Here is a 25,302-nt window from a genome sequence, read left to right as displayed (position 1 = left end):
AGTTCTTCATACTCTTGGCTGCAAGATTGCTCCTCTTTTCTGGATACTGCAGTGGCACACAAACTGCAATATATCCTTGATACCAATGACAGTCAAGGATGAAAGGTGTTGCCTATATCCTGTGGTTATTATGAATATTTAGTATAAGGTAATATACTTAAATTTGTAACAATGCAATCGCCCTTCATGCAAACAGCTAAGAAAGCAATACAAGTATTCTACTTCCATTGCAAATTCAGGCCAAGGCAAAAAAACCAAAGCCAACTGGACAGCTTTCAAGAAGAGCTCACTTGTTTGATGGAGAGAGAGGGACTTTGTTGACATGGAAACCTATAATTTCAATATATATCTACAATTAACAGCTAAAATAACAAGGTGAGAAAGATCTCAAAAAGCTGGGATCAATTATAGTTGTGAGATAATTTTTAATATCTACATATTGATGGCAAAACATTACAGTGCCAAGGAAGGTGTTAAAACAAATGGTTGTACTATTCAAGTGTTTGAGGGTTCAACGGGAATGTGAAAAAAAGAAACAACAGCACTGTGATGCTGGAGCATGTTTCTGTATCAGTGCTTGGTTGCTGCTATAAAAAGGAGCTTCATGTGGATTTCATCTGTGTGCATTTAAATGAGAGTTGCTGGCCTGAAAATCTGCAATGGGAATTGATGGCAAAGAGGGAAATGGATAAAATATTTAAAGAAATGTGCCACCGTAATACAAATGCACAACCAGTCATATCTGATGACACAGGAGTACATAAAATAGCTCCAGTTCTGGATCAATCCTTGGAACAAGGAGGTAGTAACAACCCTTTAGTCATTAGACAAATCCATACCAGAGATGACCTGGATCAAGCAGAGAAAATGAGATTTTCAAGACATTGCTATACATGGAAGGAAGAATTCTTCCACTATGCTTTTTCTCTCTTTCTGGACATTCATGGCTACCAAAGACCAAGTCATTTTACAGGATGCTTCTACACAGTGTGTATGTGTTATTAGTTCAGGTTTCAATAACACCTCAGCAATAAACTTTATTTCCTTAGAGACAATCTACTAAATAAGTACATGGGCCATGCATCAGTGCAAAAATAGAAGGACAGAAATCACTAGAACAAGTTAACATTTTCACATCCAGAGGTGACAGACTCAGTCCTTCTAAAGAGAAAATGAGGGTTGTTATTATAGTATTTCTTTGGTGAATATTTACTGTTAAAATACTCAGTGGTCTTATCATAGAATCATAGAATGGGAGGGATCAGAAGGGACCTTTAGAGATCATTTAGTCCAACCCCTGTGCCAAAGCAGGTCCATCTAGATCAAGTCACACAGGGACACGTCCAGGCAGGTTTTAAAGACCTCCAGAATTTAGGTATTTAACTAAAAGATATGGGTGTTCATCCTCAATCACAGACAGACAAGCACTGTTACAGGGTCAAGGACAGAGATCTAACTTTTCCATGTCTCACCTGAAATGAGAAGTTGGAGTTCACAGCAGGCTTCATATATGGTAATAAATATTATCTTTAATGAAAAATCTGGGTGAAGGTGGTGATGAAAAAAAGAATCCATTAATTTCTATGTAAATAAAGAAAATACAACGAAGACTAGCTGGAGTTACCATCTGCTGCACAACTTTTTCACATAGGTTAGCAGCTGCATAGGGGTAATGCAACTTATCTCTTGATGTTTGATGGTTGTTTGTCTACTCATTGTCCTGAAAGTCATTGCAAATTTGGGGCAGTTTAAAATTTGCAGTTATCGTTTTTAAAGTTTTTCTCTCCATTATGTGGTAGTATACTAGTGAGAGCCAAGGGAGAAGAACAATGTCTATGTTTGAAGTCACTCAAAACCACAGTAGTTAAAGGGCAAGTTTTATTTAAATTTTGATCTTTTAATTTTTCATTAATTAATTGCTGGACCTTAGAAATAGCAGGTGTTTTGAAGCAAATGTGAAAGCTATGGGCAAACCTGTACAACACTGCAGGACTTCTGCAGAATATTAATGGTACTCACACCCTGTATAATCACTGAAACATCAGAGGCACAAATGTGATCAGGTCCTGCTGCTTGTGTTGCCTTTGTCCCCTTTTTCACCATGATGCTTATGCTAGGCAAAATCCTCCTAATAAAAACATTGAACTGCACTGTCTTTCAATTAGTATATCTTAACCTATTCTGATTATATGGGTCTGACAGGGTATTTTAGTCTGGTAAGTTTAGTCAGTGGGTGAACTATGCTGAAATCAATTTAATAAAATCCTCTTCTTTTCTTCAGGACTTCAGTAAAATAAAAATATCTCAGAAAAACATCTGTGGTATTTTCCCTGTTGTCAGAATAATTCCCTTTGGCCCTCCCAGGAAAGTGTTGGAAAATGTATTCAAAACCTGACTATATTTTCTATCCCTTTTATACTCTTTTAATCAGCAAAAGCAGGATTGTATATGTCTTAGGAGTTGGATTCTGCTTATTCTCACTGATAATATTATTATTTCTGAGCCATATTACCGTATCACCTCCTGACTCAGAGGACATCAAGGCCTCCCTGTTCTGTGTGATTCAGAGTCTGATAATACAGCCCCTTTCCAAAGGGTGGCAATCCTTTCCTCCTGGAACTCTATGGGAGTTTTGTCACTAATTGCAGCAAGTCACAGGTTCTCCCCATAACAAGCTAAGTGAACAGAGGATCCAAAAAAAGGACTACACCACCCAAGCACATTTTGAGGTTAGGCAAAAATATATTAACATCTTTTTCTGATCCATCCAGTGCCATCCTTTTCTGTCATATGGTTTTTCACCCACATTTTTAACTGCCAGCCTGGGTGCGCATCTTCAGACCCTGATGCAAATATCCTCTTTTAGAATTAGACTGAGAGCAGTTTTCCTCAAAGGGGGTTATCTGAGGTATCTTTCTCTTAAACAGCCATCTTAGGAGCTGCTTCAAAGAATGCCTGCTTGTAGAGATTTGGACTTGATAAGTTAATCTCTGAGCTAATCAGCAGACAGATATTTCTCTTTGCTGTTTGGATTAAATTTCCCTCTCCTCATTTTTTTTTGTTTTTGCATTCAGTGTTTCAAGATAATCAGTTTTATTTGTTTATTTGTTTGGTTTTTGCACTGATTTATGCAGAATTTCTGTGTTGGTGAAATATTGAACAGGTGCAGATGTAGCCCATCTGTGAGATGTGTAATTTATATCAGACATAGGGAAAGAAAGAAGAAAAATAGTGCTATCTGCCTTCTTTCGAGGAGGAAGAGACGGAATCAAGAAGAATGTTATTGCTATAGCTGAGGCTGGAAGGCATGGATTTGGGCATGCTTCATCCTTGAACATGGGACAGTTAAATTTTTCTCATTTTGACAAAAATACCAAAACTTTGCTATTCTGAATGATCTTGCAGAGTGACAGACTGTATTGAAAACTGCATTGAAAAGGCATCTATTTGTAGTTGTCAGAGAAAGTGGCCTGAGATCCCAAATAACCCTGTGCATTCAGAGGACTGCTTTAACTTTCCTGTGACATGCAGCAAAGGTCAAAAGTGATAGAAAGGATAAAAGTGTTTGTTAATATTAAGAAACCAAATGTTCTGCTGTGTCCCTTTTTAGGAAGTTCATAAACAAAATTTGCAGCTTGTTGTTCCCAGCAAGCTAGTATATGTTTGTTTTGCACATTTTATCTCAGAACATGTATTGAAGTGGGGCCGGCACTTTGCTCATCTGCAGTTGATGCATCAATGTATGATGTGAAGAAGCACAATAGTACTCTAGCAGATGAGTCTAACCATGCCCATGCCAGAAAATCAGCATGTGAAATAAGTTTAACTGATACAAGTAGGTAACTTGAAGGCCAATATAAACCTCTTGGTACTCCCTGCTCAATTAGCTTTGAAAGCAAAAGCTAGTGGGTAAGATGTGCCCTGTCCCCAGATCTCTAATACAATTCAGCCAATTCCAGCCTTTTCAAGGTTTTCCGTAGCACAGAATGACCCTGTTGATATACTCCTCAGTGAAAGTTTTTCAGTGAGTATTTAGTCAATCCATAAAACATCCATGTAACTTGGGCAACTGAATAAACTTTCAGCAAAGACTGGACGCTGTTTATGTTTTTTAGTTGAATTTTTCTATCCGTCCCTGGCTACCAGACAAAATGATGCCTGCTGCAAAAAAATCATAATTACATTATGTTAGATTTAAAGTACTTGGTCGGCTGAGGAATCTAAAACAATCTGAAGGATATCACTTAGAAAGGAATGAACAACTTGCCCAGCTTCAGAAAATAAATTTTAGCTGTGACAAATTTGTCTTGATGTTTTTCACAAACTAAAAAAGAGGGGTTTTAACAATTTTCCATGATAACGTTTCTTAACCCAAGAACACCTTACTCTGACTGCAACCTTTGCCTGAAGAAACATATCTATAATTTCTGCTAGCCAGGCCCAGATCTCAATTCCATAAAGAATCTTTTTAAAGTATCAACACATTAATTTATTTTAGCTGAAAAATATTTTATAGAGAAAATTTTTTCTATAGTCTGCTTTAAAAAATTGTATAATTTCTATCTGGAAGAATAAAAAAGGGATGCTGGAAGTATCTCTGATTCCCTTTGAACTGACAGTAAAGAATGTATTTGGTCACCATACCACCAGTCTGAAGATTTCCAGGAGAGATGGTAAGAACATTCTCTTGGCATGGATGGCAATACCTATAAATCATGTCTCATTTCTGACTTTGATAAAAGAATTTCATTATCAATTAATCCTATAAAGACACCACTCCATTTTCCGTCAGTGAATCACATATTACTAACTTCATGTCATTACATTTTTCAGGGAAAATCTATTTATAAGTACTCATAAAGCAAGCTAATTGAAAATTTAATTAAATAGAGGCCAGAATCTTAAATAAATGGCAGATGCCTACTCCCTATATTAAGCACACTAAGCAGACAAGGCTTCTCACATAACTTTTCTAAATAATCTCATAACCCCTAGCATTTTGCCCTTGACATTGACTACAGAAACCACGTCATCATAGAATCATAGAATCATAGCATGGTAGGGGTTGGAAGGGACCTTTAGAGATCATCTACTCCAATCCCCCTCCAGAAACAGGTTCACCTAGATCAGATCGCATAGGAACATGTCCACATCTCAGCTTTGGTAGTTTATTTCTACAATAAATGCTAACAATAAATGGTATTTAGTAATAAATTCAGTATTTTAACTAATTAGTATCTTAACCAATATATAAGTACTATATTTAACTAATGGCTATATTCACTAATAAATTTTGTATTTTCAGGCTTCCTCATTATTTGCTGCAGTTCCCGATATTTTCTTTGCTGAACAACTAAGTAAATAACAAAGGCAATTTCTAGTAGAGTTAACTTTTTCAAACCAGCTAGAGCCAAAGTCCACCACTGTCTTCCTAAATTTGCCGCCTTTTAGAAATGCTGAACCATGACAGCATCAGACCTAAGAACCATAACAGTGTCAGGACTAAGAACCATGGCAGCATCAGGCATAAAGGTGACTGTGTTTTCCAAAACGCTGTATATATCTCTCAAATGTATGTCAGGAAAAACTTTCTCATAAATGATACAGTGATGCTGCCCAACCAGATACTTCCTCCAGAGTTGGGAGCCAAGTCCACAGATACCACATCGGTTGTCACTGCAGTGGCACCAGCAGCTACGTCCCTGCAGAACATTTGTGTGGAAATTACATGGGTCACTGTGCAGAAGCTAAATAGTGACATGGCCATAACACCATTTCACCCCAATGTAAGTGAATTTCTAAATGATGCTCATGTGTATAATCATGATGCATATGTATAACCAAAGAGACAGAAATAACTGTAGCATGTGTTCAAAAAGGCATTGCCATCTAGAATGACTTGTATGCCCTTTAAGAGCTGCTAGGAACAGACCCCTGTTTCAGCACCCCTATGGAAACAAAGCTGGAAGATTCAAAGTAGTCCATTAATTCTCAAACATGTCAGTATAGAGAAATCAGTTGGTAGGTCCAAAAATCTCTTCATTTTGCCAAAGCAATCTTCAGTTTTCCTGTGATGTCTTGTGATTGCTTCACAGTGCAGACATCATCCCTAAAAATATACAAGTTATTCTGCAACTGATGGGCATTCTCTTGTTCTAAAAAGACTTTGTTCTGCACTTTGCAGAAGTAAATCTGTCAGTGGAATAAACGTTCAGGCAAAGGATGGATTTGGGGATTATAAGAAAGGTTGACTGGTGGTAGAAGTAACACTGGTTGAGTGCTTCTATTGCTGAGAGTGAATGTCAGCAGCACATGTTCAGCTACTCGCTCCAAACTCATTCAGAGCACCCAGTAACTGAAAAATAAAATCTTCCACTGCAAAAAACATACACTTGTCATTGCCGAATCAGAAGCTGGCAATAGCAACACTAGCAGATGTTTGGTTTTTCAAAATGCCATTTTATCTTTTCTGTGATTAATCTGCTACCTGAAAAATGTCAACATGAAACTTTCTGGACTAAATAGTAAAACCACCCATTACAATACTAAACAGTAGTGCTGATATGTCTTCTTAAATGGAGTAACAGTCTCTTTCACAGACATAAATGTCATTGTGAAGGCTTAATGAGGGTGAGGACCATTGCATCAACATCAAAATCTGCTCAAATCACTGCTTACTTATCAAATAGGAACTATGTAGGTTTAGGCTGATATAACTCAATGGCTGCAATGAAATAATTCAGAACTTGTATTAATACAGAATTGGTAGAGGTGAATTCTACATTTTCTGCGAGTCATTCATTTGATCTACTTTATCCTGGCTTGTCTTCATTGCACTAAATAAATTACAACTACAAATCCACACATCAGTAGCATCTCACAAAGATTACAAAAGCATAACCTTCAACATGTATTCGAATTGGTAGTGGCATTGGAACGATGAGATAGCATTAAAATGTGCAATTTATACTTAAAGCTTTCCTTTTTGATGGGCTGGGGTAGAAAAGGAAAACAGGATGATCTTTTGTATAATGTACTAATGCTATCATATGCTTACAGGTTGGGAAATTAAATGTAGAGAGAAAAAAGGAAAACATGAGGGTCTGAATAAGGTTGGAAAGGACATTTCTGTCTACGTCATATTGATCCTATCTACAATCACATTAATTGTTTCTCTCTCCTCTTGTTCCTGATCTCCCCTTCTCCCATCATTTCTTCCCAGATGAGGTATCTCCAGCTACCACAGACTTTGCCCTGAGTGATCTGTGCCATCAGTTAAGCCCAGGTGAGGTTTTCAAAGGCTCAGATTTCAGACCACCACTGCCAAAGATCCAGTAGCTTCTCTCCTTTTCTGTAAGTGAACACTGCTTTTTCTAGCCATGCAGATCCAGCAAAGGACACTTCTCTGCAGCATGTAAAAGTAGTCTTGGCTATCCAGTTCTTCTTCCCCAAATGGATTTTTTTTTTAGTCCTTCGCAACTCTGATGATGCACATGAGGATCTTCTCATCTGGCTTCTGCCTGACCTCAACATACCATGTTGAGCTAGAGGGCTGTGTTTCATTGTGGGTAAAAAATATGTTGTTTTTCTCATGTAGGATTTATCATCTATGAGAAGACAGTGAGGGTTGTAATAGTTATTCTGTGGGATTTTTTTTCTGTCAGATGACTGCTTGCTCTTCTTTATTAGAAGCTCACCTAGGTCCATCAAATAAAGTAGTGCTTACTTATTCCTGTTTTAAAATTCAGTGCTAGAGGATGCCTAGTTAGCACTCTAAATGCCCTTGACAAGAATTGAAAAGCACAATAAAGAAACACTCCATCCAAACAAAACAGCAGTAGTAGAACTTTTTCACAGCTATTCAAATCCTCAGCTAGGTTAATTCCTCTCTTTTAGATATGTCTGCCCATCAGGTATGTAAAAAAGAATAATTTCTAAGCACAGGTTTTGTTTTCTCCCTATCTTACCAAGGAAATAATTTAGAATTCTTCAAGGAGAAAGAGAGATCTTTTCTCTGCAAGGAGGATATGAGCACATTCAGGCACCCAGTAAAAATTGGCAAAGGATGCTATCAAGGCCCCAGGCATGTCTCAGTCTCTTGCATCACTGGTTAAATGAATCTTTTGGATTTACAGCCTCCACATTTCCTGCAAGTACTCAGACAGTGATGATCATTTTGACACGATTGCAAGAACTTGTTTTTACCTTGAGAAAAAGTAAGAATGAGAAAAATAAGAATGTGACCTTTTAGCTACTTTAATCTGTTTACTAAACTGACATTAGAATACTTCTATCAAATCCAGATAAGCTCTGTGAGAGGGATTTAGTTGCTTGAATGTGGATGTCTAGTACCATTTTAGTGCTTTAGGGTGTTAACCTGGCTCTTGTTCTAGACAGTTGGGGCTTTGCTGTCGTATCTGCTATTTGATATCTAAAATAACTAGAAGTCTGTATTTAGGTATCTGAATGATTAATGCTGTCCTTTCCCTTAACATCGCTTGAAAAGTTATTTAATCATCACTGTAAAGTTATTTTAACTCTGCTTCTATGTATTACTCTTCTTCTTCTGCTCTGCACGGCATTGTTCCATTCTATTTTCAGCATGCTTCTCTGTGAAGGCTAAAAATGTAATTAGAATTCTGTAACAGGAGAAGGGTTACAATTTTCTTCCCTTATAAAATATATTCTCCTTAACGACATCAAAACATAGTTATCACTCTGAAAAGAGAGAATTTCTTTTTAATCATAAAAAAAGCATTTTAAAACACTTTTAAAGTGTCCAAGAGGCTTGAAAGAATCATAGTTTACCATCTATCTAAATATAAGATTATCTTTCCTTAAAGTTTCTACAGAAAGTTATTTTCTGAACCCTGAATTATTCATCCAAATCCTTGACATCTCACATGGCAGATAATACTGAAAGAAGCCTGGTCCAAAGTGAAGAGTTAATTTTATGTTAAAGTTTTTTCCAGCTTGCAAGTTTATAAATCCATTTCTGCAAAAAAACTGAAGGAAAGAACAATATGTTTTCAAACAATATTCAGATAACCTCATAGACTCAAGATCACATTTATTTAGCGTATTTTCCCACGATAGCAAATGATTTTTTTTCTCAGAAGAAGAATGAGTAGGCATTACACAGAGTAGAATGGCAGAGGAGAACGTGTCCACTTAACTACTTTTGCTCTCTAGTTATTAAGCATTATTTATAACATTAAATTCAACAGATAAGAGTAAAGCTATTTCCTCCAGTAACTGGTGTTAGAATGGACCCTGTAGACAGATGTTAAATCAAGCTGTTTTTTTGCTGCAGCCAAAGTTACAAACAGTATGTACTGGAATGAGCAGGCATTTGGCATTACCTGCGGACTAGTAGAAAATGAAGTGTCTGCATTTCTAGAAATGCATAAATCATCCTTGCAATACCTGCATGTAAACACATGCACACTTAAAATGAATAGCAATACTTATGATGTAACATTATCTATAACAAGGGAGGTTCTTCTCCCCCTCTACTCTGCCCTGGTGAGGCCTCATCTGGAGGCCTGTGTCCAGTTCTGGGCTCCTCAGCTCAAGAGGGACAGGGAAGTGCTGGAGAGAGTCCAGCACAAGGCCACCAAGATGATCAGGGGAATGGAACATCTTTCATATGAAGAAAGGCTGTGGGAACTGGGGCTGTTTAGTCTGGAGAAGAGGAGATTGAGAGGAGATCTTATTAACATTTATAAATATCTATAGAATGGATGTCAGGAGGTTGGGACATCCCTCTTTTCTATAGTAGCTATTAACAGGACAAGGGGTAATGGGATGAAGCTGGAACACAAAAAGTTCCACTTAAACATAAGAAAAAACTATTTCACTGTGAGGGTGAGGGAGCCCTGGCACAGGCTGCCCAGAGGGGTTGTGGAGTCTCCTTCCTTGGAAGTCTTCAAGACCCGCCTGGACATGTTCCTATGTGACCTGATCTAGGGGAACCTGCTTCTGCAGGGGAGTTGGACTAGATGATCTCTAAAGGTCTCTTCCAACCCCTACCATTCTATGATTCTACGATTCTCTGAACAAGCTAGGTTTGTAATTCGTGCATCTCAATAATAGTTTCCATAATTTTCTTACATATTCTCACCCAAAACAAGATGCAAGTTGTTTGCATGTTTTCAGTATACCTTGAGTAAATCGTAGTTTGTCCATATTTATAGAAAATTTCACGACAGGATTCATAGAATCGTAGAATCATAGAACGGTAGGGGTTGGAAGGGACCTTTAGAGATCATCTAGTCCAACTTCCCTGCAGAAACAGGTCCACCTAGATCAAGCCAAAGGAGGATGGGTCCAGGCAGGTAAGACCTTCAGAGAAGGAGAATCTACACCCAGCCTGTGCCAGGGCTCCATCACCTTCACAGCTTAATAGTTTTTTCTTATGTTTAAATGGAACTTTTTGTGTTCCAGCTTCATTCCATTACCCTTTGTCCTGTTGCTAGGTAGAATAGAAAAAGGGGATGCTCCAACCTTCTGACATCCACTATTTAGATACTTATAAATATTAATGAGACCCCCCTCAGGCTCCTCTTCTCTAGACTAAACAGCCCCAGTTCCTGCAGCCTTTCCTCATAATTAAGATGCCATGACACTCAGAACTGTAATTAACAGCGAGCCCTCCCTGCTCTTGTCTCAATCCACAACATCCTTGGTTATATTTTTCCTCCCATTTCACTGGCCTCTGCCATCCTAAAGAGTGAGAAACTGTCGTGGTGTTTCATTGCTCGCTGGGCAAAACCACAACAGTCAATCAAATATATTCACTACAAAGTTGTGAAAGAAGTTTAACACTATTTCTTTTGCCCATTCTAAGATCTGGAGAAACTGATATATACCTATGTCACCAGTGAGCTGGTCCCTTACTCAAAGTTATGCTTATGATAGACAAATAGACAAATAGTTCAGCAAAAAATGTGTGTCCTGTAATGCTGTCTCAGAGGAGGAGTGAAAATATTCCTCCTTCGCTGCCATAAAGTCCTATTCAACATACAAGGGAAGCCAGGGAAAGTAGAGAGGAAAGGAACAGGGGAAAACAATGAGAAATGTGGAAGAGAAGACAAGATATGAGAGAGAAAATCAGAAATCTCTTCACTCCAGATCACACAGAGGGTTTTTTGAGCCTTACTGGCAATGAAGCAGTTATTATTTTTTAAACAAGACTGTTACACTAACTCCACTGAAAATCAATGACAACTGTTCACTAAGGATAGGATTAATCTAAATGCACCTGCACAATAAGAATACCAGTGTGTGATAGAGACAACATGAGTCACAATCACAGTTAACTGAATTCAGCCCACAATTAATTTCATCCTAAGTAAATGCCCACCTATGGTCAGATGAATTCCATCTTAAACTCTGTTGACTGTCTAGAGCTCATCTTCCAAGCTACAATGGTAGCCATGACAGCTGGTTCAAAAGTAGACATCTATAATGCTGAGCTCCACCTTAAGTCAGATGAATGTCAAAACTGTCTCCACCAGATCCACTTGAATAATTGCAATGAAACAGATTACTTCTGATGACATGTTAGAGCAAGTTACAGGAAAATCCAGGCTTGGAAACACATGATCAGAAATCTGGAGTAGAAAAGACAGTCTCAGCTGCAGTGTTCTGTATAAAATGAACTTACTCATCAGGGAGAAACATGTGGAGGCCAAAGGAACACCTTATACTAATCCGTAAGAGTGTATTTCATGATGTTTAATGGGATAAATAGATACTATGTCATTTTCAAACTTGAATGATCTTAGGAATAGATTTATATTTTCTTCTAAACATTCATTGTCTTGATGCTTTAAGTACATTCCCTAAATTTAGACTTATTATTTGTGTAATGGCACTAAGGAAGAGTAAAGAAGTAACTTCATAACAACCTAAAAAATCATCTTTTCTCCCTCTGTCCCAGCTTCTGGACAACTTGGGGAGTGATTCACTCTGAGCCCAGATGTTGTCTTGTGCAGTAATGTTAGCATCCTTTATTCACATGGAATCAGTTAGCTCCTGTTCCCAATGGGAGACATATGTTCCCTCCGCCTTTGGTTTCACACTTGTAGAGTTACTGTTTGTTTGCTTCTCCTCAAGTATAAAAAGTATATAATCTCTGTTTAACTGTGAGTTATCTTTTCGTTCCAAGATAGTAACATCTATTAAAACTTTAATAAAAGTGTTACAGAATTTGTGTGAGGAAGGAAAAGGATACGATTTGTAGCAATGGACAAAATCACAGGACTTTATTCCAGGATGTAGAAAACACCGTCTCAGACTGAAACTCATAAGTTTCAGCAAATGAAAAGGATATGTGGATATATATGGATACAGAAGGATATATCTGCTCTGAGATAAAGAGAATAAAATCTTTCATGGTCACAAGTCTCCTTTGATTTCTCCTTTCATCTGAAAATAAGAATGTAAATGCTCCTGGTCTGGAAAAACAGTAAGAAAAATAGATGAAGAAGCCGATTAATTAAAAAATGACAATATTTCTCAAGGATTGCAAAGCAATGCAATTCTAACAATCCTCACACAAATTCTATTTCAGTACCTCAGAAGACAGGCAGAAAACTCAGTCTCCAATGTAATCATATGTTTTATTTCCTTCTGATGCTCAGGTAGCAAAAAGGGTGAACGCATTGTAAACAGACACCTAAACTTCCATCTTAAGTGCACGAGGACAGAGGATAACTCAAGAGTTAAGCCTATTATTTGATTAGGTGAAAAGAATCCACCATTCAGAATACATTTTTCTTCATTTGTTGTCATTATCCTTCCTTGCTATCTCTGTGTAAACAATTCTTTAAAATGAATAAAAGTCATCAATAAAACTAACCATAAACATTTAAGTATTTGTTTCTTAATTTAAATTTATTTTTTATAATGATAGATGCCTTTTATTAATCTTTTGGAAGTATAACCATGGATATTTTTTCCCTTGCCTTTGAACACGAAGAAATTGTTGGTCTTTCTGTTCATTTTTTTATTTTTCACGTTAATTAAAAACTTGCCCAGATGGCACTGTACAAATGTCTTTCATGCAGATTTCTGGCTTTGAAATGCAACTACCCACCTCAAAATACAGCACTTCCATCTGCTTCAGAAAATAGCTCTCCATGGTTCATTTTATGTATAGTATTGTGCGGGGGAGAGAGTGTGTCACTTGGAGTAAAAGCAGGGGAGATTCATCTCCAAACCTCCCACTTTTCACTAAAATCTCCATATAGCTGTGTATACATATGTTTTTTTTATGTGTGTGTATATATATATATGTATGTGTGTGCACGTGTGTGACTATGCACACATAGATCCTCAGAAGTAAGAATAACAAAAAAAGCCACATGACTCTAACATGATGTCTACACATAAACCTCAGCTGGGTGTTTAATGAGAGCAGAAACCAGTGGCATCAGTATCTTTCACATCTCTTGAGGAAAATGATTAAATCAAGTTTAAATCCTCATCCAAGAAGTGCCAGAAAATCACATGCCCTTACTAGGTCTGATTTCCCCACTCAGCAGGACTCTAAGAAATTGTACAAGCCAATAAATCTTTATTCAAGGAAAGATGAAATGGTGATAACATTTAGCACTCAGTAAGCATGCTGCTTTGTTCACCCACCTCAAGATGTCCTCATCCAGGAGAAACTATCTGTACGGACCTCCTGGCACTCACAAGTTGACTGCTCAGCCTTGCCAAGTGCTATCCTGTCCCCCACTTCTCAGCAACTCCCCTGTGGGCACATGGATCACTGCAGTCCTCTCCTGAAAAACACTCTGCCATCCTACACACAAATACTCCTGTTTTGATTGCACTCAGTGAAACCTGACATTTCTCACCAAAGAGCCTGCTGTGTGTCATTGTCTCTCAGGCTGAAATCCCCACCGCTATAGAGAAAGCATTCAGAGCTCTGTAATAGAAAAGTTTGCCTATGAAGAAGGGCTTTGCCACAAGTTAAAATTACCTTCTCTTTTTCAAAAGCCAACCTTCCTGCAACACACAACCTGCCTGTGGTGGCTCCCATGATGTTACCAGAGGAACTGATGGTAATTAGTCAATGTAAACTAAGACCTCTATGGTCCTGCTTTCTGCTTTTCATTAGCAGTGGGATAAAGAACTCTGTTTTCTTAAATGGATAGATAGATATGTATATATAGTTATTACAAATATTGATTTTCCATAAATAATGTATTATGAGTTCTTCAACTGCTCAAGTAAGCAACTGCTTTTTTTCATATTGTGCCCATAGTTCCGCCTGCCTGTTGCAGATTTCATTGTCATTGCAGTTCTGTTGCATACATAACACAGTAACCAGGTAGAAATTACTCTGATGTGTTAAGAACAGAAAACTGTAAGCTTGTTTTCTTTAGCAGCATGTGACTCTCTAAGACTTCTGTCTGTGAAAGAGCCAATGCAGTGTGCTATCCCTGTTTGAATATATGGCTTCAATACACAGTGCAATGAAAAGCTGTAAGTGAGTTGGTTTAATATAGAGAATGACATCATATTTTCTTCCATGTCTCCTAACTAAAAAACCCAAAATCAACAGGCTGGGTTTCATTTTCTTCTATTGATTCCAGATGCCTCCATTTAGCTCACCTTTAAGAAGAGGTGTTACTCCCTCCTCCAAGGCTGTAAAAGGAGGACAGCAAATAGAATGTCCTTAGGAGTATGAACAGTGGCTATGTGACTAGAAAAAGAACATCAAGGGCCTTAACCATATCTCATGAATTAAATGTTTACTGCTCTGTGGGTGTTTGGTCTGCAATGCCTGCACTGATATCAATAGAGGTCTTGTTCAAAAACCTCAAGCTGCATTCTCAAAATTCAGGGGACAGGCAAGACTTTAAAGGTTTGACTGTTGAAAAAGATGAAATATTTTTCCTTCTAGTTTCACTCTGGTCACACCCCCTTGGAAAGCAAATGGGATCAAATCATTGGATGTCAGAGAGGAAAATGCCTAGGTAGATAGTCTAGCTCATTCATGTGGCCCCATGAAGGATTGTTCCTCACAGTTCATCTTCTAGTACTTTGTGAAACTGCTTTTCACTATTATAGCAAGAACGTTGCCCTTTGAAAGAATTTTCCAGATCTGTCTGGGCCTATACTACTGTGATTAGTCTTACCTTCCCCCTTTTGTCTGTCTAGCCCAGGTTTTAGGCTGCTGTATCTCATCTAGTTTTTTTTCCATTCCTTGTAGAAAATATTTTACAGGAAAACTTACTACTACTAGGAGATGGAGAAGGAATCCTGATCTGTTTAAAGTTGATTAAGAAAAATGTTATGGTTGTAATACGGTCAGTGGGCAAGGCTTTGCTCCAGATATAAATCCAGCATGATACTCAAGAGTCTGGGGAAGAGAGGAAGAAAAAAGGAAGGAAAATTCTCCCTTGTGCCCTCTTGAATCTAGGCAGTTGTGGCTGCTAATTTAGATACTATACCTCCATTTTAGATACAAATGCCTCCATCCACAGTCTGCATGGACCCAAACCCTGCATTGAAACCTCACTGCGATATCTTCCTGGCATATCTCACTGATGTTATGACTTAAGAGCTTAATATATCTTCACGACTCTCCTCCAGTTGGGTATGAAGATTTTAGTTCCCTCATAAGTCACTGCTTGCCCATCTCAGTTAGCTAAAAGGGGTGGAATGAGGAACAAGACTCAAGCCCCTATGCTTTCACCTTCCTTTTTGTGTCTTCATTTTGGTGTTAATGTGTTGTCTGGCTTGTAAGAGATTACACAAGCTCCCCATGTTTCATTTTTCTCTGCCTTTAAAATGGGAATCACGATTGCAGCTTTTTAATGTACTTTGAAATACGCAGACATAAAACACTACGAAGAGGAGCAGGTTTTATTATTTTTTTTAGTATTTTGTCTTTTTAATACAGGCTCATTCCATAAATTATCATTACCTCTCTAAAGTGGACACATCTTCGTTGCTGTTGTTGAAGATACTCTTCAACACTTTGCTGATAATACAGAATCTATCTTCTATTCCTGATAACTTCTATAAAACCTCATTCTGTCACCAGCAATATATATTTTAGTGAAGGCTGTATGTCCTTGTCCTGTCAGAAACTGCAGCCTTCACTTTCTTCTTTCACCCATAGCTTTATGTGTACTGCAACAGTCGTAAGTTATTTTGGTTTCCCAATCCGGCATAAAGAAAAATCACTAGCTTACGGGTCAAGCTACTGTTTCCTCATATGTTGCACTTCCCTTTTTTTCTTCACTATCCTCTGTTCTTTAAATACCTTTCTTAAAACCTCTTGGGGATTTCCTTTTCTCTACCCTAAGCAGACTCTGATTTTTTGATTGGCTTCCCTGCAGGGTAGTCTGTTCTCTAAATTTTCTCTTACATTCCTCCATTCCATAATCAGTATTTTGCAGTCTGTGTTTGACATCTGGTGGACTACAAGTCTCAGATCTCACATGTGATTACTTGAGGTGAATCACTGTCTATCCATATAAGTATGCAGGAAGAAGAACCATCCATGAAGGCACTTGGAAAAGGCAATGCAGGAATCACTGTCTGCATGATAATTGGCACTCACTAGCCACAGAGCACTCTGGGCTGCAGCCTCTGGTCTGTGGGGTGGCTCAGGAAGACACGTCCTTAATGCCCCAGGTGTGGCCCTGGTGGGAAACAACTGAAGGCTTTGTCTCTCACAGGTGCTAGTATTTCCCCAGTAGGGAGCAGATGCCTGTGCATGTGGCAACCCTGCGCCCACCGCAGTGAAGAGCTGCTTGGGCTCAGCCAAGGATCTTCAGAGCACACTGTATAGCCCAGTGCTTAGCATTATGGAGGTATTCAGGGAGACAGAAGATATCTCCATCACTCCAGGGTCCAACACTGCTGACCAAGTGCATGGCACGAGGCCGCCAGTCTACTTCAGACACAGTACAGTCAGCTGAGGTGTGTCTCACTGTGCAACCTGAGCCCAGATTGCTGAAAAAGAGCTATGAGAAAGTCAGTGGGATGCTAGAAAAATACAGGTATGGTCAAGGGTACGGATGTTGAAAGGAGTCATCTATTGCTCAAGGATTCAGAAGGAAAAATGGCCGAGCATGAGCTCTTGAAGGAGGAAAGCTGGTCAGGGAAGCTAATTAAACCCTACTGTCCCACAGGTCTCTTAGACCCTAAGCTTTACACTTCTAAACTGCATTCTCCCATTTGCAGAGAGTCCATTTGCAGAGAGTCTCTCTGCAAATAGCTAAAAATGTCCAAACAAATTGACTCAAGAAACTGGTATATAACACTCATGTTTTTCAAGTGGCCAACAGCCTACTCCTCCAACCCTGATCCTCCACACGACTGTTTACTCTAAAACCAAGGATGACTTTTGTTCTTGCTCAGGAGCTCTGGTCATCCAAACCATGATTTCACATACTCAGACCTAGGAAGCAGAAGACTTTAGCAAGGATTTAACCACTACTTGACAATTCTGGTACATCATATCACACATCTATTGTTTCTTATCTTTCTGCAAATTTTGTGGGTTTTTTATTAATGTACATGGGCATTAGTGAAGCAAACAAAGTAGAATGAAATTGCTTTCCTAGGTCCTTTTGCTTTATAAATCAACAGATCTGTGACAGTAATGTGCTTTAAACACATAGAAAAGCTGGATACTTCTCATAGCGAGTTGTCCAAATATTTGCTTGCTATCCTCAGTATACTTATATTTTCTAGGCAAAAAAACCCACTATTATATCACTTTTTTCTTTGGCATTTTATACAAAAGCTCAGCTTTGCTTCCTCATTCGCTTCTATTACTTTTATTATTTCCCACAGAACTGTACTCAGTTCCATATACTTCTTCAATAGTTTTTACATTTTCCTGCATCCCCTTGTTATGGACTGCCTGACCAATTTACTCTACTCACCACTATGATCTATTTTAGTGGAAGCTGGAAGGTTATGTTGCTGCCTCCCTAGACTTCTCTGGATATATTATGCTCTGAGACACACTGTCCAGAGTGCACCTTTACCTTAGAAACTATGCAGTCATGCAACACTTGCACAGAAACCGCTGGAAACCCAAGCTCCTGTGACTGTGCAGGGTGAGGAATTGAATGTTCTATGAACACGAGATCACTGAAGGACTCTGATTACATGTTATTATGCTCAAAGAAATAAAAAGAATAAAAATGTTTGGGGCAATGTTCCACTGAGGATCCCATCCAGCACTGGATTTCCTGGACTCGTAGGAGGAAGCAGAATATTTCTAAACTCATCGTTCATCAGCCCATCATTAAATCCACTATTCAGAAAAATCATTCCAGTTTTGCCTGGTTTCTCTGATGTCTTCAGGGCTGGTGAGGCCCTCAGCAAGGCTACAAATACAGGTGAAATAGATAGGGTGAAATCACTTTTAGATCATTGTAAGCTTTCTTCCAGTCTTATGCTGAGCACAGCTTACTGCAAATAGAAGAGTCACATAAATCTAGTTCAGATACTCATTTACACACTTGGGTCAACTGTAAGAGATCTTCCAAGCAGGTCTAGTGCATGGTTTAAATTTAATCCTGTATATCCAAACTGAAACATCTTTATCAGTCTGCTGTCACATCCCATATTATCTTTGTGTGGCTACCTCAGCCCTGCTCAGTCTCTGACAGGATTGTGTGATACAGTAGGCTGCAGCAGAGAGAACAAGGCTCATCAACCCTGACAGTCTACTCCAGTCTTTTATTCCTGTCCCATTGTGTGTCCATCACTCTGTCTTTTAGCTTTTTGTAGCCATTTCTTTCTATGACAAATGTTCTTACTTCCTGCACTTTCCTGATTAATCTTTTCACCAGCTGTATTTGTGTTTGCAGAGTATGTGTTGCTATGCATTCATTCCACCACCTCCACACCTTACAGCACTGGCAACAATCACTTACATTCTTTAAACACAAATGCTGTTAACTCTCCACATTTAAAGTAACAAAAAGAAATGTCAGTATTATGGATTGTGACTAGACAATGACTTTGCTGTAAGAGTCTGTGTGCTGTAGGAAGCAAAGAAGGGACAGTATTACCTGGGAAGACAAATAAGAACAGACAACACATTTGCTTCACTAATGCCTGAGACACTCCTGTTTCCCTCTGTTTGCTTCTTACTTTGTGGGACTGCAATTATTAGCAACAAAATAATATACTTGCCCAACACGAGCTGGCACACAATGAGGAGAGTGGGTGGCAGAGCAGCAAGACACTTATTTGTGGTTAAATAACAAGTAACTAAGGTTCTAGTAAGAGCTCAAGAATATGTGCTGTACCTTCTGGGTTTTGAAAGATCATTGACACTGTCATTTATCGTGCACTGAGAAAGATTTCCTGCCTTTGTATTAGCTATTGGAAAGAAAACACCCACTCAAGGCCTTGGCAGATCTTGCTGGGGCCTAGGAGAATCCCAGAATAACAGAATGACAGGAGTTGGAAGGGACCTCTAGACTTCACCTGGATCAGGTCACTCAGGAACGCATTCAGGTAGGTTTGGAAACCTCCAGAGAAGAAGACTCCACAACGTCTTTGGGCAGCCTGTGCCAGGTCTCCTTCACCGTCACAGGAAAGAGGTTTCTCCTCAAGTTCAAGTGGAACTTCCTATGTTGCAGCTGGTACTCGTTAGCCCTTGTCCTGGCACTGGACACTACAGGAAAAAGACTATTGACACATCTGTGGACACTATTGACAAGATATCCTCTTGACAGCTGCCCTTTAGGTATCTATAAGCATTGATAAGGTCTCCATTTTCTCCAGGATAATCAGGCCCAGGTCCTGCAGTCTTTCCTTGTAAGAGAGATGTTCCAGTCCTCTAATGTTCTCTGTAACCCTCAACTAGACTCTCTCCAGAAATTCCCTGCCTATCTTCAGCTGTGGAGCCCAGAACTGTACTTGGGACTCCAGATGCAGTCTTACTAGGGCAAAGTAGAAGGTGAGGAGAATCTCCCTTGACTTGCTGGCCGCACTCTTCTTGATGCATCCCAGGATGCCTTTGGCCTTCTTGGCCAAGAGGGCACGTTGCTGGCTCATGTTTAGTTTGCTGTCCACTAGAACTCCCAGGTCTCTCTCCATAGAGCTGCTCTCCAGGCAGGTCAACCCCCAGCCTGTACTGCTGCATGGGGTTGTTCCTCCTGATAACCTCTTTTTCCTTCATGTGCTAGAGATGACATCCAGAATGAGATGTTCCACCACCTTTCCAGGGATGGAGGTGAGCCTGACTGGTCTATAGGTTCCTGGGTCCTCCTTGTCCTTTTTGAAGACTGGAGTGACACTGGCCTTCCTCCAGTCCTCAGGCCCCTCACATGTGCTCCATGATCATTTGGATACGATGGAGAGTGGCTTAGAAATAACATCAGCCAGCTCCCTCACCATATCCCTTGAGATATTTAAAAAATGTTTAGATGAGGTGCTGAGGGACACTGTTTAGTGGTGGGCCTGGCAGTATTAGGTTAGTGGTTGGACTCGATGATCTTAAATGTTTTTTTCCAACTGAAACGATTCTATGATGTCATGACTGAAGCAAAGAAGTCATTCAGTAGCTCCATCTTCATTTCCTCTGTCATCAGGGCACTCACCTCATTCAACAGTGGGCTCATGTCCTCCCTTTGGCTGCTGATATACTTGAAGACATCTTTTTTCCTTTACATCCCTTGCCAGATTTAATTCGAAGAGGGCTTTACCCTTCCTTGTTAAATGTGCTTGCTTTCTCTCCAGGCTGCATTGCCAGAGCTGAGCACCACATTTTGTCCTGTCAGTCACTTAATTAAGACTTGTCTATCAGATGTGGCACATGCAGCTTGCCATGTCAGTGACTGGTGTCTGTATGTTCCTATCCTGCTGCTTACCAAACGAAAATGTGTGATAGGTTTAAAGAGAGTTTCTGTCTTTGCGTTTAAGTATTTGAATAATTTACAGATAGGCTTTTTTGGTTTCTTTGATTAGGTTTTATTTGCTCTTTTACATTTATTTCAAAGAAGACATTGTTACAAAAAGCTCCAAGGACAGTCTCTGCTGTTGTCCCTACTCCATAATTTTCTCCTTACAATTTTTCTTCAAAGAGTGAATAATACACTGTTCAATGCACCGAAACTGCACTCTGCTAATGGAAACACTGCCTAGAGCTCTTTGAAATGGTGGTCCAAACCAGCCCATAGCACTGAGCAATCTGTCAGATGGGCACTGGAAGTCTCCTGGTATTGCACATTCTGGAGCTATTGCCACAAAGATTTGAATCTTCTGTGCTGAGTCTTTCAGGTCTCAGCAGGATTTGTCTTCAGTGCTTTGACATGTTTGCGTAACGAAGTGTTTCAGAACTGTCAGAGTCCTTACACAGAATCGCCTTGTCCCCTGATGTCAGGACAATCCCTTCAGACAGCCTATTCTTCTTTCTTCTGCCTCATTTGGTTCCTCCCTAGCTTGCTTTCCCTCCTGTTCCCCTTCTTTCTGCCCAGCAGCCATGCAGGCAGGTGCTACTCAGTTCTACTTCCCTCTGGCATCCTCGTTTCAGCTCCATGTCAAATGTCCCTCACTCATGTCAAATGTCTCCCCAGAGCCTGGTCTCTCCCCAGAATCCATCTATGATGGATTTTCAGTTCCAAATTACTTTCACATCCTAGTTTATCACTTCAAAGAAAGAAAGAAAAGTCAGTGACGGTTTATACCAACCGTTCGTTCATTATATTATGTCGTTTTGGCAAGCCTGCCACCAGCAGTTTGTGTGTGGGGACCATGGCAAGGTGCTGGGAGCTCCCGAGATTCTCCTGTATGACTTGCGGCAACAAGTATGTTTCTTGCAGCCTCAGCTCTGCGAGTACTGCGATGGTTTGAGAATCTGATTTTACCATCCCGTGGAGTAAGTCGTGAGCTCCCGTGATTACGCAAAAAACACCCAGCCCGGGTAATGTTCGCGCCGGACACCCGCACCAGAGCAGCCTCACAAGGCTCGCCTCATTGACGCTCCTCAACAAACCTGGGTCAGGAATCTGTGGCTGTAGGTGAGCGGGCTGGTCAGGTTCGAACCCCGGGCGCCAGCAGCCGGCCCTCCCAAACCCCATCCCCGGGACCCCCAACCGCCACGCCCTGTCCCGTCCAGGGGCCGCCGGCGGCGGCACTGACGCAGTGGCGCGGCCGCCGCCTCTGGACTACAACTCCCGGCGTGCCCCGGGCCACCGCCTGCCCGCCGGCACAGCCCGCCCGCCCACCTCGGAGCTGCCCGCTTCGGCTCGGCGTGGTGCGGTGCGGTGCGGCGCGGCTCGGCTCGGCTCGGCTCGGCTCGGCTCGGCTCGGCTCGGCTCGTTGCTGCCCGTCCCGGCTCGGCTCGGCGCCGCCCGGCCGTGCCCCGGGGCGCTGGCCGCGGTGGCGGGCGGGAGGTAGGTGTGCGGGGTGGCGGCACGGCGGACGGGCGATAGCCGTGCTGGGTAGGTGAGAGCGCCGGGGGAGGAGAAGGAGGAGAGAGCGGAGGGAGAGGCGGCGGAGGCGTGCTCCTGCCCGCCGGGGTGTGCGTGAGTGTCTGTGCGTGTGTGCGCGCCCGTAACCTCCATCACTCGGGTCACACAGTTGCATGTGAGTCCGCTGCTCCCCGCGCCGGCGGGGACGGCATTCCCCGGCGCGGCCGCTTCACGGCAAGGTCCCAAGAAGAGCGTGAGTGAGCTGCGGCTGTTATCGGTCGCGTATATGCGATAGGGGCACGTGTGTTTTCTACGCATGCAACACATTTATTCGGCTACAGGCTTTTCCTAATGACACGGGGCGTTCGGCCTCGAGGGGGATGGGGCGAAGAAGAAGGGGGTAATAACGAATTAATTGCAGATGAGAAGTAATATCCGTCTCTGAGTCATCAGTCCTTTGAGGCATAATTTCATTCCGAAAGCTCTTAATCGAACAGGAGATCTGCTATAGGAAAGCACTGCTTTTCCCATAGGATTATCAGATTTCCACCAGAGACTACAGATCCTGGATTATTGAGCTACATGGGATTTGCATGTTTCTTTCGAATTAGTCCGTGAATCTGAGTTTAAAATTATTTATTTGGAAGAGGATGGGGGAATCACTTGCTTCCGAAAGAACAGACGTGTCTTTTCTCAGTCATTTTACACCATTATCCTGGTTATCCTGGGCTCTGTAGGTGACTTACTGCCTTAATTGGATATTGGTGTCAAAGGTTGATTAGACTCCCTAATAGATTTTGGATCTGCAAGAGGATTGCAGTTTTAAATGCGTGTTTAAAACAATCGTGTTTGCCATCTCCCCTCAAACAGTTGAGAGGAGGAATGATGTATTACATGTGTGTTATCTTCTCTTTGGTTTATTAATGTAAAACCATGAGGTTGTTTGGTTTGGTTTTGTTGTTGTTCGGTTGTTTTGGGTTTTTTTTTCCTCTGCTATTTCATTTGCAGATTGAAAAGAAATTAATGTCAGAGAGTATTTGTTTAATCATTTAACAGCTGACACAAGCCATGTCCCTAACTAAACGTTGGTGAAAGAGTAGAAGATTTCTGGGATACAGCAGCTCCGGTACTGTGAAGCCTCTTCAGTGGGTCAGGGGCAGCGTTGGCTGAACGATGCGGTAGCCCAGGAGCAGGACTCACCGGGACGAGATCGATGGCTTGCATGGAGCTTCTCTATCTGGCTGAGGAGAGCAGGCAGACACCCCTGGGTACCAGTACTGGATGGAGCCTGGCCTCGGCTCCCTACGAGCAGCAGCAGCATGGGGGGGGTGAGGCAGACTCCAGAGCAGCTGCTGCCATGGCAGCCCTGTGCTGCGAAAGGCAGTGCAAACCTCTGCAGAGGGACCTTGTGGCTGACACCCAACTGGCACCCCAGCCCTCCCCACTGGGCACCTCACCCCATGAGCACCCTGCAGCCCCCAGCACCTCCCAGCCCTGCCACCTGCCCAACCACATGCCTGGCGAGGAGGATGGGGGCAAAAAGAAAGCCTGCTGCTGTGCTCAGGAACTCGAGACGTCGTTCACCTACGTGGATGAAAATGTAAACCTGGAGCACACAAGAAGTCCCACAGGCAACCATTGCCAGGATGCTGCTCTGCAGCAGTGTGCCTGCAGGGAGCTGCTGCCTGAGTGGGTGCACGATTCCCCTTCTCTGGTCTCCGAGGAGGACGATGCTGCCTCAGAGGCGGCAGCTGGGAAATCTGTAGACTATGGGTTCATTAGTGCCATTTTGTTCCTGGTTAGTGGCATTTTACTGGTGATCATTTCCTACGTGGTACCCCGAGAAGTGACTGTGGATCCCAACACTGTGGCTGCCCGGGAGATGGAGAGGCTGGAGAACGAGAGTGCCAGGATCGGGGCTCACTTGGACCGCTGTGTTATTGCGGGGCTATGTCTCTTAACCCTGGGGGGAGTGGTGCTCTCCAGCCTGCTGATGATGTCCATGTGGAAAGGGGAGCTGTACCGGAGGAGCAGGCTTGCATCCTCCAAGGAGTCTGCAAAGCTCTATGGGTCTTTCAATTTCAGAATGAAGTCTGGTGCAAATGATAATATGCTCGAGCTGTCGTTAGTTGAGGAAGATGTGCTTGCCATAGATAATTAGTCTGGTTATGATTTTTAAGGCAGCATTTCTACAGGAAAATACGTTTTATTAAAGGAAACACATGCAGCTAAAGATAGCTGGTGATGCAGTTTATTTGTCTGACAAGAATGAATTTTTTTTCTTAAGCTCAATAATCTAATGTTTGCAGTATATGAGCACTTGTTGTAAAGGGAAAATGTGCCAGAGAAAATGCAACTGATATAAAATAATGAAAACCACTGAATAAAAAGAGATTTGTGATAAGTAGGTTCCTCAAATACTCGTTTATCCTAATATAAAACATTCCATTGGTGTCTTGCCTATATAATTTTCTTATTACTCTCATATAGAACAGGAACGACCTTGACACTTTGGAAGCTGTTATTTATTGCAGCCTACAGGATTATTAACTGTCTACTTGCTAGGCTGGTAAGAAGCAGGACCAATAATCAAAAAGCAGGGCTAATATTTAATTAAGAGAGATGCTTTTTTATCCTTTAATTTTAAGCTGATCCCTTCTCTTCTATTGAGTTAGAGCTAGGAGAAAGAAGAACACCACTTGGTCATGATGTGCTACAAACTTCCCGTATTTTCAAACAATTGTACAATTAGTGATGATTATTTAAAACATAAGATAAGAGGCAAAGGGCAGAGAACCATATGGCTCATGGTATTGGTAGGAGACAAAAGGCTCTTTCAGCTTGAGGTCAGTGGCACCATTTCAGTTCAGATTAGCAATGATTGATAGTC

At 41.1% G+C, this 25,302-nt stretch overlaps 1 protein-coding gene across 1 annotated transcript; it reads left to right on the top strand.

Annotated features, from left to right (window-relative positions):
• The first annotated feature begins 23,524 nt into the window (after positions 1-23,524).
• TMEM74 (transmembrane protein 74) lies at positions 23,525-24,573 on the top strand. Its single transcript, XM_010201303.2, has one exon. The coding sequence runs from the start codon at positions 23,626-23,628 to the stop codon at positions 24,571-24,573; it is 948 nt and encodes a 315-aa protein (XP_010199605.1). The 5' UTR covers positions 23,525-23,625.
• Positions 24,574-25,302: the final 729 nt, after the last annotated feature.

Source organism: Colius striatus, chromosome 4 (genome assembly GCF_028858725.1).
Source record: "Colius striatus isolate bColStr4 chromosome 4, bColStr4.1.hap1, whole genome shotgun sequence".
NCBI classification, from domain to species: domain Eukaryota; kingdom Metazoa; phylum Chordata; class Aves; order Coliiformes; family Coliidae; genus Colius; species Colius striatus.
This window is presented reverse-complemented; position numbering and strand designations above follow the sequence as displayed.